This window comes from Tyto alba, unplaced genomic scaffold, assembly GCF_018691265.1.
Source record: "Tyto alba isolate M040663 unplaced genomic scaffold, T.alba_DEE_v4.0 Super-Scaffold_1000006, whole genome shotgun sequence".
NCBI lineage: Eukaryota > Metazoa > Chordata > Aves > Strigiformes > Tytonidae > Tyto > Tyto alba.
The window spans coordinates 32,658,225-32,677,822 of NW_024881272.1; the positions used below are offsets into that span (position 1 = coordinate 32,658,225).

The window sequence follows — 19,598 nt, forward strand, 5'->3', positions numbered from 1 at the left end:
GGCTGGCAAAATTCTATGGAAGACACTTAGGTATTAAACTATAGGGAGAAAAATTTTGTTTCATAAAGTAACTACTTTGATGTTTGGGTCATGTTATTGTTGCGGATAGTTTCTATGAGCAAACGAAAGATGGGTAATTCCCCATCTTAGGGTTCTGTGTATTTCGAGACAAATTTTCAGCAGTGTAGCTCAGGCCAGGCTTCACAGAAGCACTGTACTCACGCAGCTATAGATGTGTACACACACATCAAGTAAGCCAGAGCACAAGCCTAACCTTTTAGGTACCACACTTTGAAGAATAACTTAAGAACTAACTTTCTTATTGAAAGTTAAGAGCCAAGTGTCAAAGCTTACTGAAATCTTACTGAAAAGTAAGAGATCTTTTCTTCTCATTTGAAATGGAACCACAGCCATCCCTTTGCAACCTTTTAGTACATCTAACTAAGAAATTAAATGAAAGATCAAGGAAGCACAAAACAAAACATCTTTCAAATAGAGAATGGTTGCCTGTGGGGCAACTCCAATGGAGTCAATGGTACCAACCAACAAACCCTGCATGCACATCCTATGTGACAGCGTTGGTCCTGCTCCTGAGAACACATTCACATTGGTTTAACTTCAGCTGCAGAACACCATAAGGCAGAAGGACTACTGACATGCTTGCAGACAGCTGGCCGTGGAAGTGTTGACTGACAAAGATCCCAATTCTGCAGTTACCTTGAGTCATATTGACTTGTATATCTTATCTAACCCTTGTACAGTACTGATTTTTTATCTCAACATTTGCAACCATACAGAAAATGGTTTTAAACTGTAATTTGTCAGAGTGAAAGGAATGTGAACAGAATGTGATAATTCCAGAAAAACTAAAAAAACATTTTTACTTCTCATAGATTTATTACAAAGAAGAGATCACACAGGGCTGCTTATTTGTACTCATGTATTGTAATCTTTAATTACCTGTCCGATCTCAACCAATCAATCAATAAATAAAGCTTTTGAAAATATGCGAGATACGGAACTTGTCTAAATTCCTTCTTGTAAGCTTTGGTTTATAAAAATCTGGTTTGTATTTATCTAACTTTTACGACAAGAAGTAATAGATTTGGTGAGTAAGTTGGTGAAATTACTCAGCTGAAGAAGACAATTCCACTCAGACGTGTAATGTCTTTAAAGATACTGAGAAAAAGCATTAAATGAATAGTGGTACATAATGAAAAGAAATCTGCTCCCTGCCTGGGCTTACTTCTAGAACAGTTACTGTTTTCCAAGACACTTTAGAAAAAATTCTTATCTTCCAGATCTTCAATTTTTTTTAAGCATTGTAAACAAAGAAATTGCTTTTAAATCACAATGGAAATATGAACAAAGGGCTTATGCATTTTTTCACTTTTATCTCCTACTTCAAAGAAAAAAAAGTAAGTCACTGTAAATGTCAGAAAGTAATAAAAACAGTAAGAGAATGATGACTTTAGCAGATAAACAAAGAAAAAAACCTACTAAAACTGAAAAGAATTCAACTAAATTTCACTATGAATTTTGGGAAATGGAGAAACCTCTCATGTTCTTGTTCACAGCCAAGTTTTATGCAAGTTTATTTGTCCCTTCACAGCTGTGTATTTTCTGCTGTGTCAGTCTGGACCCTTACTGTGCCTCTGGCACAGCAGATCTACTGATACAGCAAGTTTTGCAACGAACCAGATAAGGTAGGAGTTTCTAGACTTGCCAGTCTCAGGCCCTGAAATGTGAAATGTATTTCGAAACTCTAACCTGTATGTGGTATTTGGAACGTAGACATCCCTGGCAGGAAACTCCAGGATTTCTCTTGTAGGTCTAACTCTGCTGTCTGGGTAAAGTTTGACTTGCAGCAACTCTGGAGTTAGACAGTAATGGGGATTCTCTGGAGCTGGAGATATGTCTATCTTTAATTGAGCTGTAAGAAGAAAATTATTTTATTACAGTAAATAGAAGTTAATTTAAATCATATTCACGCTTTGTTTCTTCAGGTTAATATTCTATATATTAATTTCATAAATAAACAAATCATAAATTACAGCCAAGGTGGATTTGTTAAAAACAAGTAACAGTGAATCAAACTGTTATCTAGGGCAAGTGGGGTACCAGGTAATAAGAACCAACAGAAAAAATGTATCTTAACAAGTTCCAAATGCTGTTCTCTGGGGAAATAGAGGCTAGATAGTGCTACTGTGAGGCCCAACTACTGTTAAAAACAATACTCAAAGTCCCATCAGGAATCTTGCCTACCAAACTGAAAGAATACATCAGGAGTTGCTGAAAGCTAATCTGCACCAAGATTATTGAATATTTTCCTTAGCAAGTTAGCTGACAGTACTGACAGTACTTATTGTTGGTGTATGGCACTGAGGCTGGAATGATTGCAAAAATGTGATAGACAGGAGAGTTGGAGAAATGGCATCGAATGACTAAGGTGAAACATAAGAAAGAGCAAAGGACTTGCATGAAGAAGGAGAAGCCAAACATACAAACATTTGAAAAAAAAGAAAATAATTGCATGGATCTATTCTATAGAAAAGGGCCAGGTGACAGCAGTGACAGCGAGTCACTCATGTATCTTAGAATGTCCAGAAGAAAGCTACAACCATTCTAAGATATATTAGTGCAGTATGTGTAAGACACTAGAGACAAATTTGTCTGCTTTACTCAGCACGAGGTCTTAGGAGGAGCAGTAAAACCTGTTTAGAGCACCGTGCTTGAAGAAAAGCATGGACAGCTTAAAGAAACTCTAGCAAAGAGTAACAGGCAATTTTAAAATCACAACCTTTGAGGAAGGGTTAAAAAAACCCTGAGATTGGTTAAGCTACAAAACAGGGGCGAGTAAGAGTGAACTAATAACAGTATTCAAGTACTCGAAAGGTTGTGATAACTGCCCTGAGGGCATGACGGACCATAATCAGATTAATTTGCAGCAAGATAATTTTACAAAGTTTTCTTAGTACCTAACCTCACTACAAGGACAGCTGAGAGCTGGGAGAGATGATTTAAGGAAGCGGTATGATTGCTGTCACTGGAGATTTTGAAGAACAGGTTAAGTAAATATTGTCAGGAATAGCACAGGTCAGGGACCAGTGATGCTTCACTGCTGTTGTGCCAGATTTTTTACTTCCCTTTCTCAAACAGAGGTGGAGTCTGTTCCTATTAACCAAGTGCGAGCCAAGAAAGAGATCTCCTCTCAGCTGGAGAATGGTATTTTATTCAGGAAAACAGAGGTTCCTCAGCCCCTGCTGGGTTTAGGGCTTTGGGGTTTGCATCCTCTTCTCACAGATACTTCTCTCAGTGTGACAAGAGCTCCACGTGCACATGTACCAATGAAAAACCTGCCAAAATGCCTTCTTCAGTGCTCGTGGTCTACCAGAGATTGCTGTTGATGAATTCTTAGGGCTTTTTCATCTGCGCCCTTGTAAGAACCGGGTGGCAATTGGCAAGGACTAACCAAATACCTTAACACATGTGAGCCAAAAAGATCTTGCTCAATACCTGTGATGGGTCTCAATCTCCGTAACACTGATGATGGCCGCCTCATGTCAGCAAGGAACTTGTACAAATCTTCATCACTCAGGCGATCACCCTCCTGTTGGATGTTGGGAAGAAAATGGTTATCTACACAACCCTTCAGGATTGTGAGAGAATAAATAAACATCTCATACTATAGTCTCTTTCTTCTGATATCAAAAGGTACTTTCCCAGAAGAAGGTGTTAACATTAACATGCTAAATTACAGTTCATTTCTCCATCCTTTTTCCTTCCTTTTTTTCCTTATTAATCATCATGACAGCTGCAGGAACTTCTCATTGAAAACCTTTTCTCTCCCCATCAATATTATCTTTCTCAAAACTGAAAATGGCTGTTAAGAGATTCCCCCAAAATATCCAATTTTTAGCAAGTATAATAGTTTGAAAAAGTATCCGTCATTCAGGTAGTGATCCTCATTCCTTCTCCTCTGTCTTCCCTTTGGTATGAGTCTAAAAGAGCCTTACTTTTCAGAAGTGTTAAGAAATGGTGAGAAGTGGAAGGAATATGTTGTCAGTCTTCCTTGTGCCACATTATAGTAGCTCAGAATTCTGTTAATTTTGGTAACATTACAGAAAATCTGACTGTCACACTCTGACTATCCAAAAGCAGAAGATATCTGATAATAAAGGTAATAAATCATAATATGAAAAAAGAAGCAAATGAAAGGAGAAAAACAGTGGGTAGTATTCAATTAATTGTACTCATGGGGAGAAAAGGAAGGGAAGATAAAAAATAAAAGACAGAATAATCAGAAACTTAAAATCTTAAATCAACATTCAGAAATTTTTAAAGGACAAATTAATAAAACAAGCTGTTCCAAAGTTGTCAAGTGAAAACAATGTTGACAAAGTAAATAAATATATGATTTTGTAAATCATTACTAACTCAGTGACAAGTTTGAACTGGTATATATTACAAAAAGGGCTGCAGAATATGGTCAGTAGAATGTCTCCATTAACAACGCTGCAATACTTTTTCCTTACTTTCTACATTTTGGGTGAATACATTGCAGAACTGGACTTTACTAACGCCCCAAACAAAAGGAACCTGCTGTGCTGCTCTGTGTCACTGAGGCCCCAGAGATACCATTCATAGAATGCAGTTTCAGTCATACTGAGTTTCAGGAAAGCACAGAGCACCAGAGGTATGAGTCACCCTCCACTTACATGGTTTGTACCAGGATAACTTGATGCCCTTGATGACATTTCTCCTTATTTACACTACTTTATTTAAGAGCAGACTTTGGATGGCTACCCACAGTGAAAATGGCACATAACCAAAATAACCAGAGGAAAAAAAAAAAAGGAGTTCAATTAACTTTCAATATATAGAATCTAAATCTTTGTGTTCCCAATGATTGAGAAATCAGTCAAAAAAAATATCTGGTTGTACACTATTAAATCCCTTTTTATACACAAAGGTGACATTGAAGTAACAATTTTCCTTAACCAGATGTGGCATTAAGCAAATCTTAGCAAAAATTAATGAACTGAAACCATTTTCTAAGCTTAACTAAAAATTTTATTCTGTTTAACCATGTCTTCTACTGCTTCTCAGGAAAATCCCAAGCTCTGGCTAAGAATAGCTACCACTTAGCAAAGCAACATCAGAAGTTAAATGTTTTGTTTTGTCAGACATCTCTGGATGTGTCCAGGGAACTGACGCCAACCTCAAATCACATCAACAAACCTGGTTCTGATGTGCCAACGGGATGGTCTATCACCCAATGACACCAAAGGAGTCAACTGACCATCAAGATGCATGCTATGCAACTCCCAGGCTTGGACAAATACCTGGAATACTTTTTGGCACATACTAAACCAAAGAAGTTCTCCTCAGTTTTTGTGAATTTGCTTCTATGAGCAGTTTTCCAAATATGTTTACCAAAAGGCCAGGCAGAAATTTTTTTCAGTGCATGTTAGAAAAATCTGGAGCAAAATAAACCGGTGTTATTCTGAGGAGACCCAGCTCTGTTAGCTGGAGTGATTAAATCACTTTGCCATAATGATGTTTTATCATTCAAGTCAAAACCAGCTAATAATTTCAAATCCCGTAACGTAATTATTCACAGTAAACTTACTGAAAGAATCCACCAACCGACTGTGGACCCACTGCTGGCAGAATTAAGCACATGATATAATAAACCCAGTGCATGCTGTTCAAAGATATCCTGCGATCAGGGAACATACATTGCATGCATTTGAAAGCACCGCAAATTAATCATTCAGGTCTAAACTGACTTCACATGATCAAATCGCTCTGGCCAAGGACCAACTCCTTAATTAGATAGCTTCATAAAATACCTGTTTAAAGAAGTTTGTCACCGTCAGAGTAGCTGGTCTAAAACTGGTCAAATTGCAAGCCTCATCCCCACTTGTGGTTCTCTCCAATGAACGCCTCCCAACAATACTGGAATTCCGCCTCTCCGACCACGAGCCCTTACGTTCTTCAAAAAATAAAAATAAAAAGGGGGAGGTGTTAAAAAAAAAAAGAAGAAAAACAATAGTCCAAGAGCCTACTTTGTTCCAACCAGGATTTTCTACACAAGGAGATAGGTGCTGCAGTTGGAAATTATGCAATAAGCATGATAGAAGAGGTGGTTATGCTAAGACAATCACACTCCTGAGGCATCAGGAGGCTATGAAGCACAGCTGACTACTTCTGCTCCTCTCACAGCAACCTCACCCCAGTGCCTTACTGCTATTATAAAAGTCTTTATCGTGTGGAGATTTATGTATTTCTCTTGCTCTGAAAGATGATGAAGTTGGCAGTTTTGGGGATGCTGAAGAGCAGTTTCAGATGAGCTATGTGGTTCACAAAGATTAATCCACTCCTTTGGAAAATGTTCATCAGCCTGTAACGCTCTCTCAGTCTTAGAAGCCTGGTTTTAAATAATATAACAGATGGTTTGCTTGTAAAATCCTTGAAAGATAAATTCATTTGTTATCGTGGACTTTTCTGTTTTATTTCAACCATGACCCAAGACTATCAGAAGGCCTAGGGCAGGGGGAGGAAAGCGATAAAAGGAGCAACGGCAGCTACAGGGTATGAATCAAGATTTCAGCAAACTCTGGATTTGTCCACATTCCCTCATGCAGATGCCAGATACTGTACCTCCTGTGCCAACTTCCACTTCCGTGGAATCTCTTTCCAAACTTCCAGCGCTGCTCACAATGTTCATTAAATGAATGGCTGTCCAGGCAAAAGGCATTCGATACTTGCCTAATCTTTGGCAAAACTGTTCTGCCTGGAATTTCAGTTTTTCCAACTTTTCCTTATTCTGTGAAGAAAATATTCAATCCAAGAGATTAAAAGGAGAGGAACAGGAACAAAGGTTCACTTAGCAAAACCAGTAACAATGGTATCTTTTCTAACTTGCAATGATTTTGTGCTTCAACAGCACCTTCTAGAGGAGGAACACTAAGTGCTACACAAATGGACTTCTGCTTCACAAAACTACCATCAGGCCAATGGTACCTGACACAGGACAGCCTGATAGAGCAGCTGGCTTCATGCTCTTAAACCTCCCAAACAGCCTGTCAAATCCCAGTGAGCTCATCTGCCCACTGCCCTTTCAGGAAAAGCTGAATTTTACTGTATATAGTCTGAAACGGCCTTTCTTAATGTGATTTTATGCAGCAGGTGCTCAGATCATCTGGAGTTGCATGGGAAACTGAAAACATGCCTCAAGTGAGCAGTATCATACTGATTTTGTTGAGGAAAAAAAGGAATAAGATAGGACTTTTCCATAAGTCTGCATATTAAAGAGCAATTTTTTGCTTTAGAAAGGTTGTTACCTACAGGCCTTGAAGAAGTCCCCAGACAGGGGGCTGGCTAACAACAGAGAGCGCTCTGTTGTTCACATTGCTCTAACTCAGGACACGCTTATGCACCTTGCTGAGAAGGAGATCTTGAAAAATCACCTTTACACCTACATTCCCAGGCATCCTGCAAATCCAATTCCAAAATTTCACTTAGACATATGTCAACTTACTGATCACAGGAAATGTAGTTTTTCACTTTAGTTACCTATATACCTGAGGTGAAAAATACCTATTTTTCATATTATGCTGCAGTGATATAAAGACAGAGATAGATGAAAAACACGAACTTATTCAGCTAAAAATATATTAGAACTTTAGGAAGGCAAAACTTTGTTAGAGTTGGACTGAAACTAACAAATGACCATCCCAGCTCCTTTGAAAAAAACATAATGGAAAGCCTCTGATCACAAGAAGCGCTGGCATCTCTGTTTTGCCCTTCATCCAGTCCTCACTATTACCCTTTGATCTTCACTTGGCTCAACCCAATTGTACCAGAAATTAGGAACCATTTCTGAGACTCATAAGCACTGCTTCACATTCTATGTACCCAGGATTTCTCTTCCAAACTTGCTTGCACACTTTACAAACCAGAGCTGTAAAATAACATACTATGCTCAAATTAGAAATTTGTCCTTCTGACTGCCGATAAAATCAGAGTTGGCTATGCTATAACCACTGTTGTACTGGAGAAAACACTTCAGAAAAACAAATAGTAGCCTGTGGGTGAAAAGATCCAGGAAAGGCCATAGTCCAGGTGTCACTGAATTCCGCAGGTCCTACCACCATTCCTGTTTGCTCCTAAACCTACCAAACCTCCAATTCCCACCCAGACTCCAACACAGTACTGTGAGTAACCAGCTGCCAACTGCAGGGAATAAGATGGCATTCTTCCCTGCAGGGAGACCTCTGCTTTTAGTCCTGCAAGGAGACAGGCTGCATTTAAACATGTGAAGGAAAGACAAAGAATCAGGCAAACTGGGGCAGGTCCATGGCATCCACTGCACTTTAAAATGCCCAAGACTTTAATGCACAGGGAAATGCCCAAACTGTTGAAGGCAGGAATTAAGGGACGCTGTTAATGAGAAAAAAACAAACACTAAAATATAAAAATATAATATTCCCCTTACTATACGTAAAAAGGACAGCTTCATCCTGCTGTTGAGTGTGACCCTTCTTTACAATATTAGGAAAAAGGAAAATCAGCAGAAAATAGAAGAAAAAAAGAACCAGAAATGCACTGCAATTCAAAACCAGGCCTGATGGAGAATCTCCTGTTAATATATTTCATCCACTTTATAACCCTTCTAGAGGAAGGTAGATGTACTGTGATGGGGTTAAGCTGCAGATGCAATGGAAAAGTTGAAATTTTACTGCAAATTCACATCAAAGGCTGCCTTCACTTGACCCAGCTATAAGCACACAGCTGATCCTTTGGGACAGGGAATCACAGATGACTGAGCTTGATGGTAACCACACATCTCCCCTGTCAGCTACAAAAACTGATGACCTTTAACTACTCTACCCCAATAAGGCATCAAGATTCAGGGGTCTCTGACTTTTTTGGCCTTTAGAATTTGACTAGATTCTTAATTAAAAATGGATCATTTTAAGGACAGGAACAGTATCAATGGCTCTTCAGTCCTAGGTAAAAGAAAATAATGTACATTTAATTTGTTAATAACAAAATGCCTTAACGTGCTTGTAGCCAAATTTACCCAAAACATAAAAAAAAAAAATAAATCTTACCTTTGCTGCATCAGATTCTTTAAAAATCATATAAGGCTCTGCACACTCCCCAATATCACCCTGCTGTAATACTTTTTCCAGCTGAGAAGGGAATATGAACCATTGTAAGGACACGTATCCAGCAAGGCTTATTAAATTAAACACTAGGAAGCAAAAACATTCTTTCAAAAGAGTTAAAGCTCGATTGCCCTTTGTGAGTCAGGGAACAAGCACTGCACTCACGTTGTTAGAACCAGTAAATTCCCGGATCTCCAGCTATATCTAAATCACAAGTGTAAATACAGGTTCAAAGGGAACGTATACCACTTCACTTTGATCTGTTCTAGAGACACTTTCAGCTCATTTTTAAGGCCTTCAGACAGTTTACACCAACTGTCTTCAGCAGCATCATTTTCAGAATTCTGTTCTTATTTCTGTTTGCCACATTAAGGACCTATTGCAGCAGCACAAAAAGGTGATTTGGATATGCTTGCCTAAAACAAGTGCTATTTTAAATCAGTGTGTTTTCAAATCAAATAATCAAATAATTAAAGTAATTTAGCTAAAAAGTATATGTTTGCCTCTGAAGTGTCTGAGTAACACAAAACTGCTTAAGACAAAACTGCTTAACACCCAGTTTCTGATAGAAATATCTTCCCTATCACATGCATGAAGACTGTTTCTTTCAGAAGCATCCTGGCCCTCCCTCCCACGTCTGCTACTCCGCACATGCTGTTATTAGATTAGAATATATTTAAACTTCTCCCATAATGTGCCATTCATACTTGTCAATTAGTGGAACTCCGCAAGGCTACCACAATATAAAGAACAAAACTACCTTCCAGCAAATCTTGCACTCCCTGGTGACTTTAAGATAGCAATACCAGCTTCCTGAAAAGCGGTTTCCCAGTGAATAGACCCAAGTGAAAATGTACCCGATAAGGCATGCTATGCATCCATCTTATTTATCTCTTACTATATCCTTTTCATCATCAAATCAAAAAAATCACCTAAACCAGCTCCTCTAGGATCACTGGTTTTCTCAGCACTAACGTCCAGTCACAAGCTCTTTCGGACAGATCCCCATCTCATAAATATGGGGTTCTCTCTCCCCCATATCTTGTACAAATCAAAAGACTGATTATGTGTGCATAGGCAGAACATGATTTTTAGAAGGAATTCAGAAAATCATACTGAAAATTGGAGATCAGAATATGCTCCAACACTACTGATAGCCTTATTCTCACCGGGGACTGTTTCTGTTTTGTCATGCCACAAAGCCTGAATTCATTTTCAAAAGCTTATTGCTCATGTAAGAATTGGTTCGTGAAGAACTTGCACACACCTCAGACAACAGGGTTCTCAAAGCACAGCACTCAGCTAGCAGGCAATGTAACCACTGCCTGTGAACTGCAAGCGTGTATTGAACTCCTCTTTTTACAACAGGATAATTTTTATGCAGAGACCAGCCAAAAAAACGGACTCAAAAGCCAATCTGAACTAGTAAGACTTGTGCATTCACTGAATCAAATGAAAGAAGAGAAAATAATTTTTATCTTTGTATACTTTACTCCAGGAGTGACCAATGTGGCATTTTATTTCAGTTATGGATCTCACTCTCTTAGCAATTTCAGTTCTTAAAGACATTTGAAAATTTGGCTTAACAGCATATATCACTTTTGAAATGAGATCCAGATCAATATATATTTTTAAATCACTCACTCATCAATCATCTTAGGGAGTCAGCACATTGTTTCACATGAAAACCAAGGTCATGCCCCAGAAAGCTGCTCTGTATCAAGCAAACCTTTGTGCTCTTTTCAGTTTTTCGATAATACAACAATGCATATCTTTACTGAACTGTTTCTGTTACAAAGGAACTTAACATCCTAAGTGAGAATATCTGAAATGAAACAGAATACTGTGGTGCCTGTGTTTACACTTTTGAGAATTGAATTCTATTCTCTAAATGCAAATAAGAAGACAACTAGTCAGCCAGACGCATTTATATTTTATTTTAAATAGAAAACAAGAGACAATAATAATTTAATTTTCTCTGACACTTCTTACCTTTATTACCAGAAAGACATCTTGGGAAGGGTAAGTGATAGAAAAGATGGCAGATCTGGCCAGCGTGGATATAGCAGCAGGGGGGACATGTGGCCGAAGCATTCCCTTCATTTGTTCAGAGTTTAAATCAAAGTAGAAATTTTCCGAAATCTAGGGGAGAAGTCAGGTAGCCTCAAACATTAGTTATACCTTTAATTTTTGGTAAACTCTTCATAAACACAACAGAGAATTTCAAAACACAAATAAAAAACTACCAGAAGTGCCTTCTTTCAAACCATGTATAAAAAGAAAAGGAGAAAGGGAAAAAAAAAAACAAAAATCTTTCATTAAGAAATCAAGGCAGGACAGTGGGAAAGGAGAAGGGAAATTGAGCAAACAATACACACTACATATAAAATTTCCTCTGGCTCCTGTAAGGTAGTTCCATCACAGGAGTCAGAATTACAATTGTTATCTGAATTGAAAATATCAAAGTATCAAAATAAAAAATTATCTTTAAGATCATCTATAGAAAAAGAAAAAAACACACATCTTGAAAGACAAGACAGTGAGCTTTCTATGCTGAAACACCAAATCCTTGACTGTATGAAGGCTTCAAGGCCAAAATGAATGTGAGCTGGTTATCAACACCAGAGGTCACTAAAGAACTTACTACGTTAGAGGAAAAAAAAAAAAAAAAAAGGAGTAATGAGATGATAAAATTGGCTTATGAAATGTGATTTAAATATTAAACAAAGTTCACATAATATTCCACATACTCTCATCTACATAACTTAAAACTCAATGCATTAAATTCAAGTCTTTAAGAGATAAATGTCAAAATGCATATTTTTAACATTTTTCTCTCTACTACTGCTAATATCTTGAATTAGGAAAACTAAGAGACTCTTCAAATATTAAATACCCAACATAAATAGAGGAATAAATGTACTCTGCATTTCCTACAAGTTAGTCCTTGAAAAGACTCCTCAGTTTTGTTTTGATTTTAGCATGTATGACTTTCTTCTGCATTATTAAAATGCTACTTGGACACATACCATGCTGAATCACGAAAAAGAGATTAAGAAAGTCATAAAAACTTAATCTAAATAAAAGGTTTCAGTTACTTAAGTTCTCTCTGGGGAAGAGACTTTTGAAAGCCAAGATTGGACAGTATATATATTCTGATTTCAGGCACTCACATATTAGATAATATTTTTAGAAAAGTGGTTATACTTCAACTGTTTTACTAAGCAGAATAAGAACACACAAGATGGTTCACAAAATGCCTTCATCATTCTTCCAATCACTAGTATGTCACCGTCTTCATAAAGGTTTGTTTCCAGCATTAATTTCTCCTCTTTTTTTTTGAGTACAGGTTTGCAATGCTTCGGTGGAAATGTCATCACTCAAGTAATTAAAAACCTACCTTTTTCTTTTCTTTAACATCATACAAAGCCAAACTTGCAAAAATGGGCTCAATTTCTATTTCAAATCTTGAAAGAAAGAAACACATAGAATCAGTTGACCTGCATTTTGTAAGAGACAATAACCTACCCCCCCCTCTCCAAATCCTTCCTGTGTAAGGCGAGGGCTGACCACTGTGATGTCAAGATGCCAGGAACTGATGAGCCAACCCAAGGGCTTGCTCCTGCTGAAAAGGGAGCTCTCCCTCCCCAGTTTTCCCCCCACTCCTCTCCTGCTTCCTCTGCATTGCCTCTGCTCCCTTCCACCAGGACACATACTGGTGCTCCCTGGACCTTCTAAAAGCCATTTCAACGCGCTGACCCAACAGAAAGGTTGGGATTAGGGTCACAGGACATAAAATACACTTCTACAAACGCTTTTATCTTCTTCAAGTGTCATTTGAAAGCTAAGCGAAGCAACCTAATAGCTTCCTTAAAGGGAGAGGAATTATTAATTGGGATAGCTGGACCACTTAGCTCCTCTGATTACCCTGAGAATCTGTCCTATATGTGCTGATTTACTCTGCTGACCTGGTGATATGGTTAAATGGCCAACCACTCCTCTCAGCGTTACTGCCCAGAAAGCTGCTTCCTGTGGAGAGTCAGGGACAGCTATTCCGGCATTTTTCAACATTTCACTTTTGTCAGAAACTGCCAGTATCTCAAAGACTCTCTCAAAAAGGTGTCACTTTTTCAGAATAACTGTTATCAAGTACTCACGCTAACTGAAACACTTCCAATGAAAACACTAACCTGCCAAATAGAGCTAAAGTCGTCGATAGCTCACCTGGGAAGTTAAGAAAGGAAAAAAACATTCAAAACTTGTCCCTACGCCACAGTAAGCAGGGACTGAAACACCATTCTCGTGTCTGCACAGCCTCTCTGTGCAAACTAACGCCCAATCTGTGGTGGGATCTCCCAGAACCTAGTCCTCACACAGAGCTCGCAGCTTTCCAAGCCTGGAACTATTTCAGCTAGCGAGAACAACAACAGACTGCACCACCACACAGGTATTTTCTTTAATTTTGCAACAAAGGTGAGATCAACCTTAAGATGACCCTGCTTAGGTGATCTTAGCACTATGGCAACCCTTCTGTTTTACCCACACCTCTCCTTGGACTGAAAAACTCCCTGTGAAAGAGACTTTGTACTTCTTTTACAGTCACTAAGATGGCACAATCTTGGATGCTAGCTATTATAACTGTAAGTGCAGTTTCAGAGATTAGTGTGGTACACAAACAAGCACATACTTGAGCAGATTTGCTATAAATTTACAGTCAGAAAGAGATGCTCAAATAGCAGAAATCATTAATATCCAGCATTTAAGTTATTTATGCTAAAGACACCACCCTTTGGAGAGGAAGCTCCACTGCTACTGCATATTATGTTGTTCCAGTTCATAAAAGGCTGCAAAATCAGTTCATCTCTATGGCTATATTAGGTCCTGGAGTACTCTACAAGCAGGAGATATGTCCCACACATATATCTCAGTTATGAGCTGCAAGGTAGTCTAACTGGAGCTCTCTAATAAGAAGGGTTGACCTAACTGAGGACACAGAAGATGAATACAGCAGTGTGGAAAATCAGTTTTGTACTTTATTTCTCCAAGGGAATAACAGTAAAATTTTACCTTGTGTTATTAGAGAAGAGTTATAGGCAATGAACCAGCTGCAGGTAACCCTATATTCAGGAGCTCCACTTCATTAAACTTGTTTAACAGGTTTCTATTCCTCCAGTTAATGCTTGCTAAGTATATAAAGTCTTCACTCTTAAAGGGACACAGTCAAGGTTGTTGAGCCTAAACTTCAGCAAATCTTTGGTTGTCTTATGCTTTAAGGCTTAAGCATTTCTAAGTTTTCTTTTTTTTTTTTTTTTTTGTCCCTCTTAAACTTCCTTATTACAGAACCAAACATCAATGACTGGCCAACTTCAGAGCCCCAGATGAGTGCAGTGAAGCTTCTGCGCTAGTACCATGGAAGAGGTATAGCTACAGCCTGGCTGGAAAGCAACACAGAGAAAAGCCGAGGTGGATGTTATCTGTGTCATGCCAATATGAAGAAACTCTTGAAAATAAAACTGTCTGATGCACGGTACTGTGTAACTTATCCTTTACAGAACTAATCTTTAAGCCTACGACCAAACCAAACAGTGTTACTTCAAGGGTAATAAACAGAAGTACATGGATACAAGATATATCCAGATGTACATATACAAGAGCGGATTTAAATTATCAATTTTGGCAATGCAGCTGCCCGTTGGAGTGATACTTACTTAAGGGACAAACACTTCACCAGGAGTCTTTGGCCAAAGTGTTCTTTGGGTACTTCAGGGACACTAAGTCGTTCTATAGGCTCCTCCTGAAATTAGAGACATGGCACTTGTAAAAACCACTAACAGCATTATGAAGCAAACATATGTATCACTTTTTTCTTCTAAGACACTAGAACTGATTTAATCCAAGGTTTACCAACATGTTACGTTCATCAGCAGCTACAAATATGCTAAATTAAATCGTTTTAATGATTCTACATTATAGGGCATTGCATAACCATAAAGGAAACCAATTTTCAGAAAGTAAAATCTATGGCAAGACAATATGCTAAAGAACATGTGACCCACAAAATAGCTAAGGTTCTCATGTACATTAAACATAGGTGATCTTAACTCCTTTAAATCCGTGGCAGACTGACAATTTTCACATTCCCCGCATCCTTCACTTTTTCAGTCTCACCCACATGTGTATGAAAATACCTCATCTGGTGCTGGATGTAGTGCAAAAAGCTCCTTATGCCTACTGGACTTCCTCTGATCTTCATTGTGGTGGTCAATCTCTTCATTTGGGGTTCGGTCCAGTAGGTTTGGGAGAAGGGCATCTGGAAGGGAGTTCTTCAGATCAAAAATACTGCATGCCCAGCTGCCCCGGGGAGTATCATCAATTGACATTGAACGTCGTTTAAGGTCATCCTGAGATTCAACAAATGAAAAGCAACTTATAATGGGAAAGGGACTGCACTTTTAAAATGCGACTATAAATTAGGTTTTATGTAGCAAGGTTTTACAGGTACATTACTTGTTCATCCTGGTAACTGTTGCCATCTGGAGCTTCATCAGATTCAAAGATCTGTTTGGGGAGCCCCTTTTGCCTCTCCTTCTGTTTGTCCAAGGTGTTGGGATTAAATCCAGTTCCTAGCTTGTGATATCTGAAAACAAAGTATTTCAAATGCATTCTTAGCATCCCTTTAGACCCCAAACCCAGAAGCAGAATTACAGAACAAACCCAGTATTAACAGTGTGGGTCCTCTCAAAGCATAAGCTGCTTTCTGCAAGCAGTATTTCCAGTCACCCTCCACTGTAGCTGGGTAATAATCCAACAACCAGTATTCCAGTACTACAGTGTCACTCTGTTCAACTATAAAACCTGGGTGATGTCAAAAGAAGTACTATCAACGGTCAGTTAATAAGGTCACACATCATAAAATGTGTGACTGGAATGCCAAGCTTCAGATAGGCCAAGAACATGAGAATTAAAGGCCAGTGGCTCTGGTGGAGCAAGAACTGACTTGGAGCAGACAATATTAGTAACTTGAAAACCAAAACACCAACTTCAGGTAGGACTGCATGAAGCGCATGAGTCCTAAGCACCTCTGGAAAACATTCAACTTTCCAACCCCAACTAAAATGAGCATCTTCCCATAGCATCTTTATAAGCAGAATCAGGTCCTTCAGAGCTTTCCAGGGTGTAAGAGCGCTTGCTAGTAAACAGTCTGTCTACTGTTGCTGACAAGATCAGATCTCTTTGACTAGCAAATTTTCGGGTACCAAATGGCACTGTGTCTATATTTGCACACACATATGGCCAGAGCCACGGTCTCCTTACAGTACGCACTCTAAGTCAGTTCCCAAAGCAGTGTTGGGGTCACATCTAGAATTAATTGTTCTTATCCCGCTCGGTTACCGAAGTTAACACAGAAGGATGCACAGACATGTGAAAACCATGGGCATGCTAGCAGTGAATAACGAAAGGGAGGAGAAAAAGGAGAAAAGCATTTTCCTCGCTAGGTTATAATTCCTGAGAACTGAACAATATGATCTGTATAATCCTCACCTGGGGTGTCTGCATTTCATCACAGCTCCACAAACAAGTGTAAATTCATTCTAAATCAGACCTGACTTCATAGGTGCTTCTGAACATTGCTGCCATTAGTCTAACACACAGAAATTATGCCATAAAGTTGAAATAAGAATATGCTATTGGGTTTTTTTAGGCCAGTGAATAAAACTTATTTACCTTTTCCAATACCATTAAAGTAATCACTGAAAGGATGGATTTGCCTGCCCCCCAAAACATTTTGGTTGCAAAGCACTGTAGTCAGAGATTGACATAAATATTATTTCCCCTGGGGTAGGGGAGAGGAGGATGGCACATCAGAAGTCATGATCTTCTAAAGCTAGAAGAGCTGGATTTTTTGTCCCCCAAGCTATCCAGAGCACTTGTAAACATCCAACAGGATGGATTAAGAAATAGCTGTTGGCATCCTTACTTGAAAAAAAAATTCAAGCCTTCCCAGCCAAACTCTTGGGTTCTTCCCCTGCTCCAGCAGTAACCCTTCTGTTTCTACCCAGTCCACTGCCATGATTTTATCCAGGTAAAAACTCCTATGGATGTTAATGGAAGTGCCTCTCCTCCCCCAAAGGGGCAAGACAACCTTTGACTGTAGTTCAACAATCACTCATCACACCTTCAACCCACTCAGGCAACTGTGATGTCTTCGTGCCTACCCTGACAGAGAATGCAACCTGCAGCTGATCTGCACAGGACAGAAAGCTCTGCTGCCAACCAAACCTCCTCAGCACAGGAATCGCAGACAGGTATTCCAGGTACCAGTGAAAGTCACTGGGAAACCAAGAGGTGTGCTGGCTGGGCAGGTCACATTGTCCAAGTCTACTGTGCATTCCAGACTCTGCCCACAAAGGCTGGGAGTTAATAAAGCAGCTCTCGGGTTTCTTTCTGGATGGGTTTTTTTTTTTTTTTGGTGTGAGATTACAAAACACATTTTTATTAGGTCATCTTAGCACTGCAGAGCATACCTTCGGCATCCCCTGAAGTGGTTCTCAGGACAACATTAAACCAGTGAATTGTAGCAACTGCCACAAGGGCAGAGCTGTAGTCAAGTCATTTGTAGGTGATGCGCATCACATGGATCACTTACTCCTTTGACAGTAGCTCTTGAAGTCATCAGACTTTCAATCATCTGAGGGAGTGTATGTTCCAAGTAGAGCTACTCGGAAACCTTTCTGCTAATTTGCATAAACTAATCAATGCATGCACATTCTCTAAACTGTTAACTCATTACATAAATGTTGTGATAGTTCAAAATATTAACAATTATTTGTTTAAATTACACACTTTCTCAAAGTCTGTCTGCGAACAAATGAATGCTGCCGAGGACACCTTATCTATTAGATGGATGTGCCTGCATATAAATCGTACATCGTTACAAAATTAATGCAACTTCTCTCTAAAAAGGGCTAAAAACATGTGGAACAAAGAAAGAAACAAATGTGGAAAGTCATTTTACTTGTTCACATTCCCTAATTTCTCTACCATTCTAAAAAAGCAACTGTTGACTAAAATGGTCTAGATTTTCAAAAATGCCCCAAGGGGTTTTGATGTCTGAGATCTAATTTTCAAAACACAAAGCATCATTTCAGCTAAATACAAAGCATCAGTTGAGCTGAGCTGGGCAACTAAAAGCCAGGGCACATAGAATCAGCAGCCAGGACAATAATTTTTGAGCCTCCTCATACCAGCTAGCCATCCTGCAAAAATTTAAATATGAAATCAAGCTGACAAATACCACAGGGAACTCACTTTCTGTTCACAATCGCCCAGTCTTCCGTGTAACTTCTTACACAGTCCCTCACGTGAGGGTCCATCTCACTGTTAAAAGAATAAAAACAAACACCTTCACAATCACAGACACGATAATGACTTCTTAAACACACATACTTCACTTAGGTTTGTATTTGCTCTTTCAGGCATCTACAGACAAACACTTCAGGCTTCAGCCTTGCAGATACTCAAATTCCTTGAGCGAGGTGTCCCCCTGTCACGTCCTACCTCTCCTCAGGCACAGCCGACACGAGCGTTCGACATTCTCGGGGGGTGTACACAACCTCGATGTCATCGGGAGGGAACTCAAGCAAGTCTCTCAGGGGCCCGGACTCCACTGCGATCGGGTGTGTAATAAGGTAGTCCTCCAACTCAACTGGGTCCACTGCTTCTGTAAGTGGTACCTGGGGAAAAAAAAAAAAAAAAACAAAACAAAAAAAACAAAAAAAAACAAGCAATGGAAGGGTCTTGAAACAGAGAGAAAGGGAAAAATAAAGAAAAAAATCACATGCACATATTCTACTTTGTTTTTTAAACAAGCTCTTCTGCCTTGTTGAGGAAACTGGATCTAACATCAGACGATAATCAACCCTAGTGGTGCTAATCTTAGGTAATACACATCACAAAGCTATTTTTCATGTCTTATCTTTCATCTGGTATTTCTGTGAATATTTCTAGGGTGCATTTCATCATTATCTAAAATAAGTACAAATAAAAAAATGGATTTTCATCCGTTTTCAAGAAATTCATCAGTTTGCAGCAAAAAAACATTTTGCACTTTAGTTCCCATGTGTATGTCTTCGGATTTGTTTTTACCGTGTTGTGATCACAAAGGGGACCTTCCCCCTGATGCAAGATGCAAGAACCCTTTCACCCTCAGGCACGCCCCCAGACAGGAATCCAGGGCAGGGGCTGTATTTACCAGGAGGTCAGAAAGCCACAGATTTCTAAAGACTAACATCATTTTGAATTAAACCACTTCTCTGGGGAACACAAAAGGCTACCACAGGTTCAAGTTTAACCACATCTTCTCCCTGATATTAGAACCTTTAGTGCCATGATGACTCTGCCCATACCAGGAAGGGACAC

General features: G+C 39.0%; 1 protein-coding gene across 6 annotated transcripts in view; it reads right to left on the reverse strand.

The window, feature by feature from the left end:
* Positions 1–19,598, reverse strand: part of DOCK7 (dedicator of cytokinesis 7) — a 107,758-nt gene that overhangs the window by 63,187 nt on the left and 24,973 nt on the right. For all 6 annotated transcript variants that reach the window (XM_042804473.1, XM_042804471.1, XM_042804465.1 and 3 more), the window contains exons 3-14: positions 18,738–18,913; positions 18,489–18,557; positions 15,687–15,816; positions 15,368–15,580; positions 14,888–14,973; positions 12,580–12,646; positions 11,172–11,321; positions 9,123–9,203; positions 6,667–6,832; positions 5,856–5,998; positions 3,517–3,610; positions 1,771–1,933 (exon numbers count right to left, since the gene is read on the reverse strand). In XM_042804473.1, the coding sequence (XP_042660407.1) occupies positions 1,771–1,933; positions 3,517–3,610; positions 5,856–5,998; positions 6,667–6,832; positions 9,123–9,203; positions 11,172–11,321; positions 12,580–12,646; positions 14,888–14,973; positions 15,368–15,580; positions 15,687–15,816; positions 18,489–18,557; positions 18,738–18,913 (1,538 nt within the window). The remainder of the gene's footprint in view (positions 1–1,770; positions 1,934–3,516; positions 3,611–5,855; positions 5,999–6,666; positions 6,833–9,122; positions 9,204–11,171; positions 11,322–12,579; positions 12,647–14,887; positions 14,974–15,367; positions 15,581–15,686; positions 15,817–18,488; positions 18,558–18,737; positions 18,914–19,598) is intronic.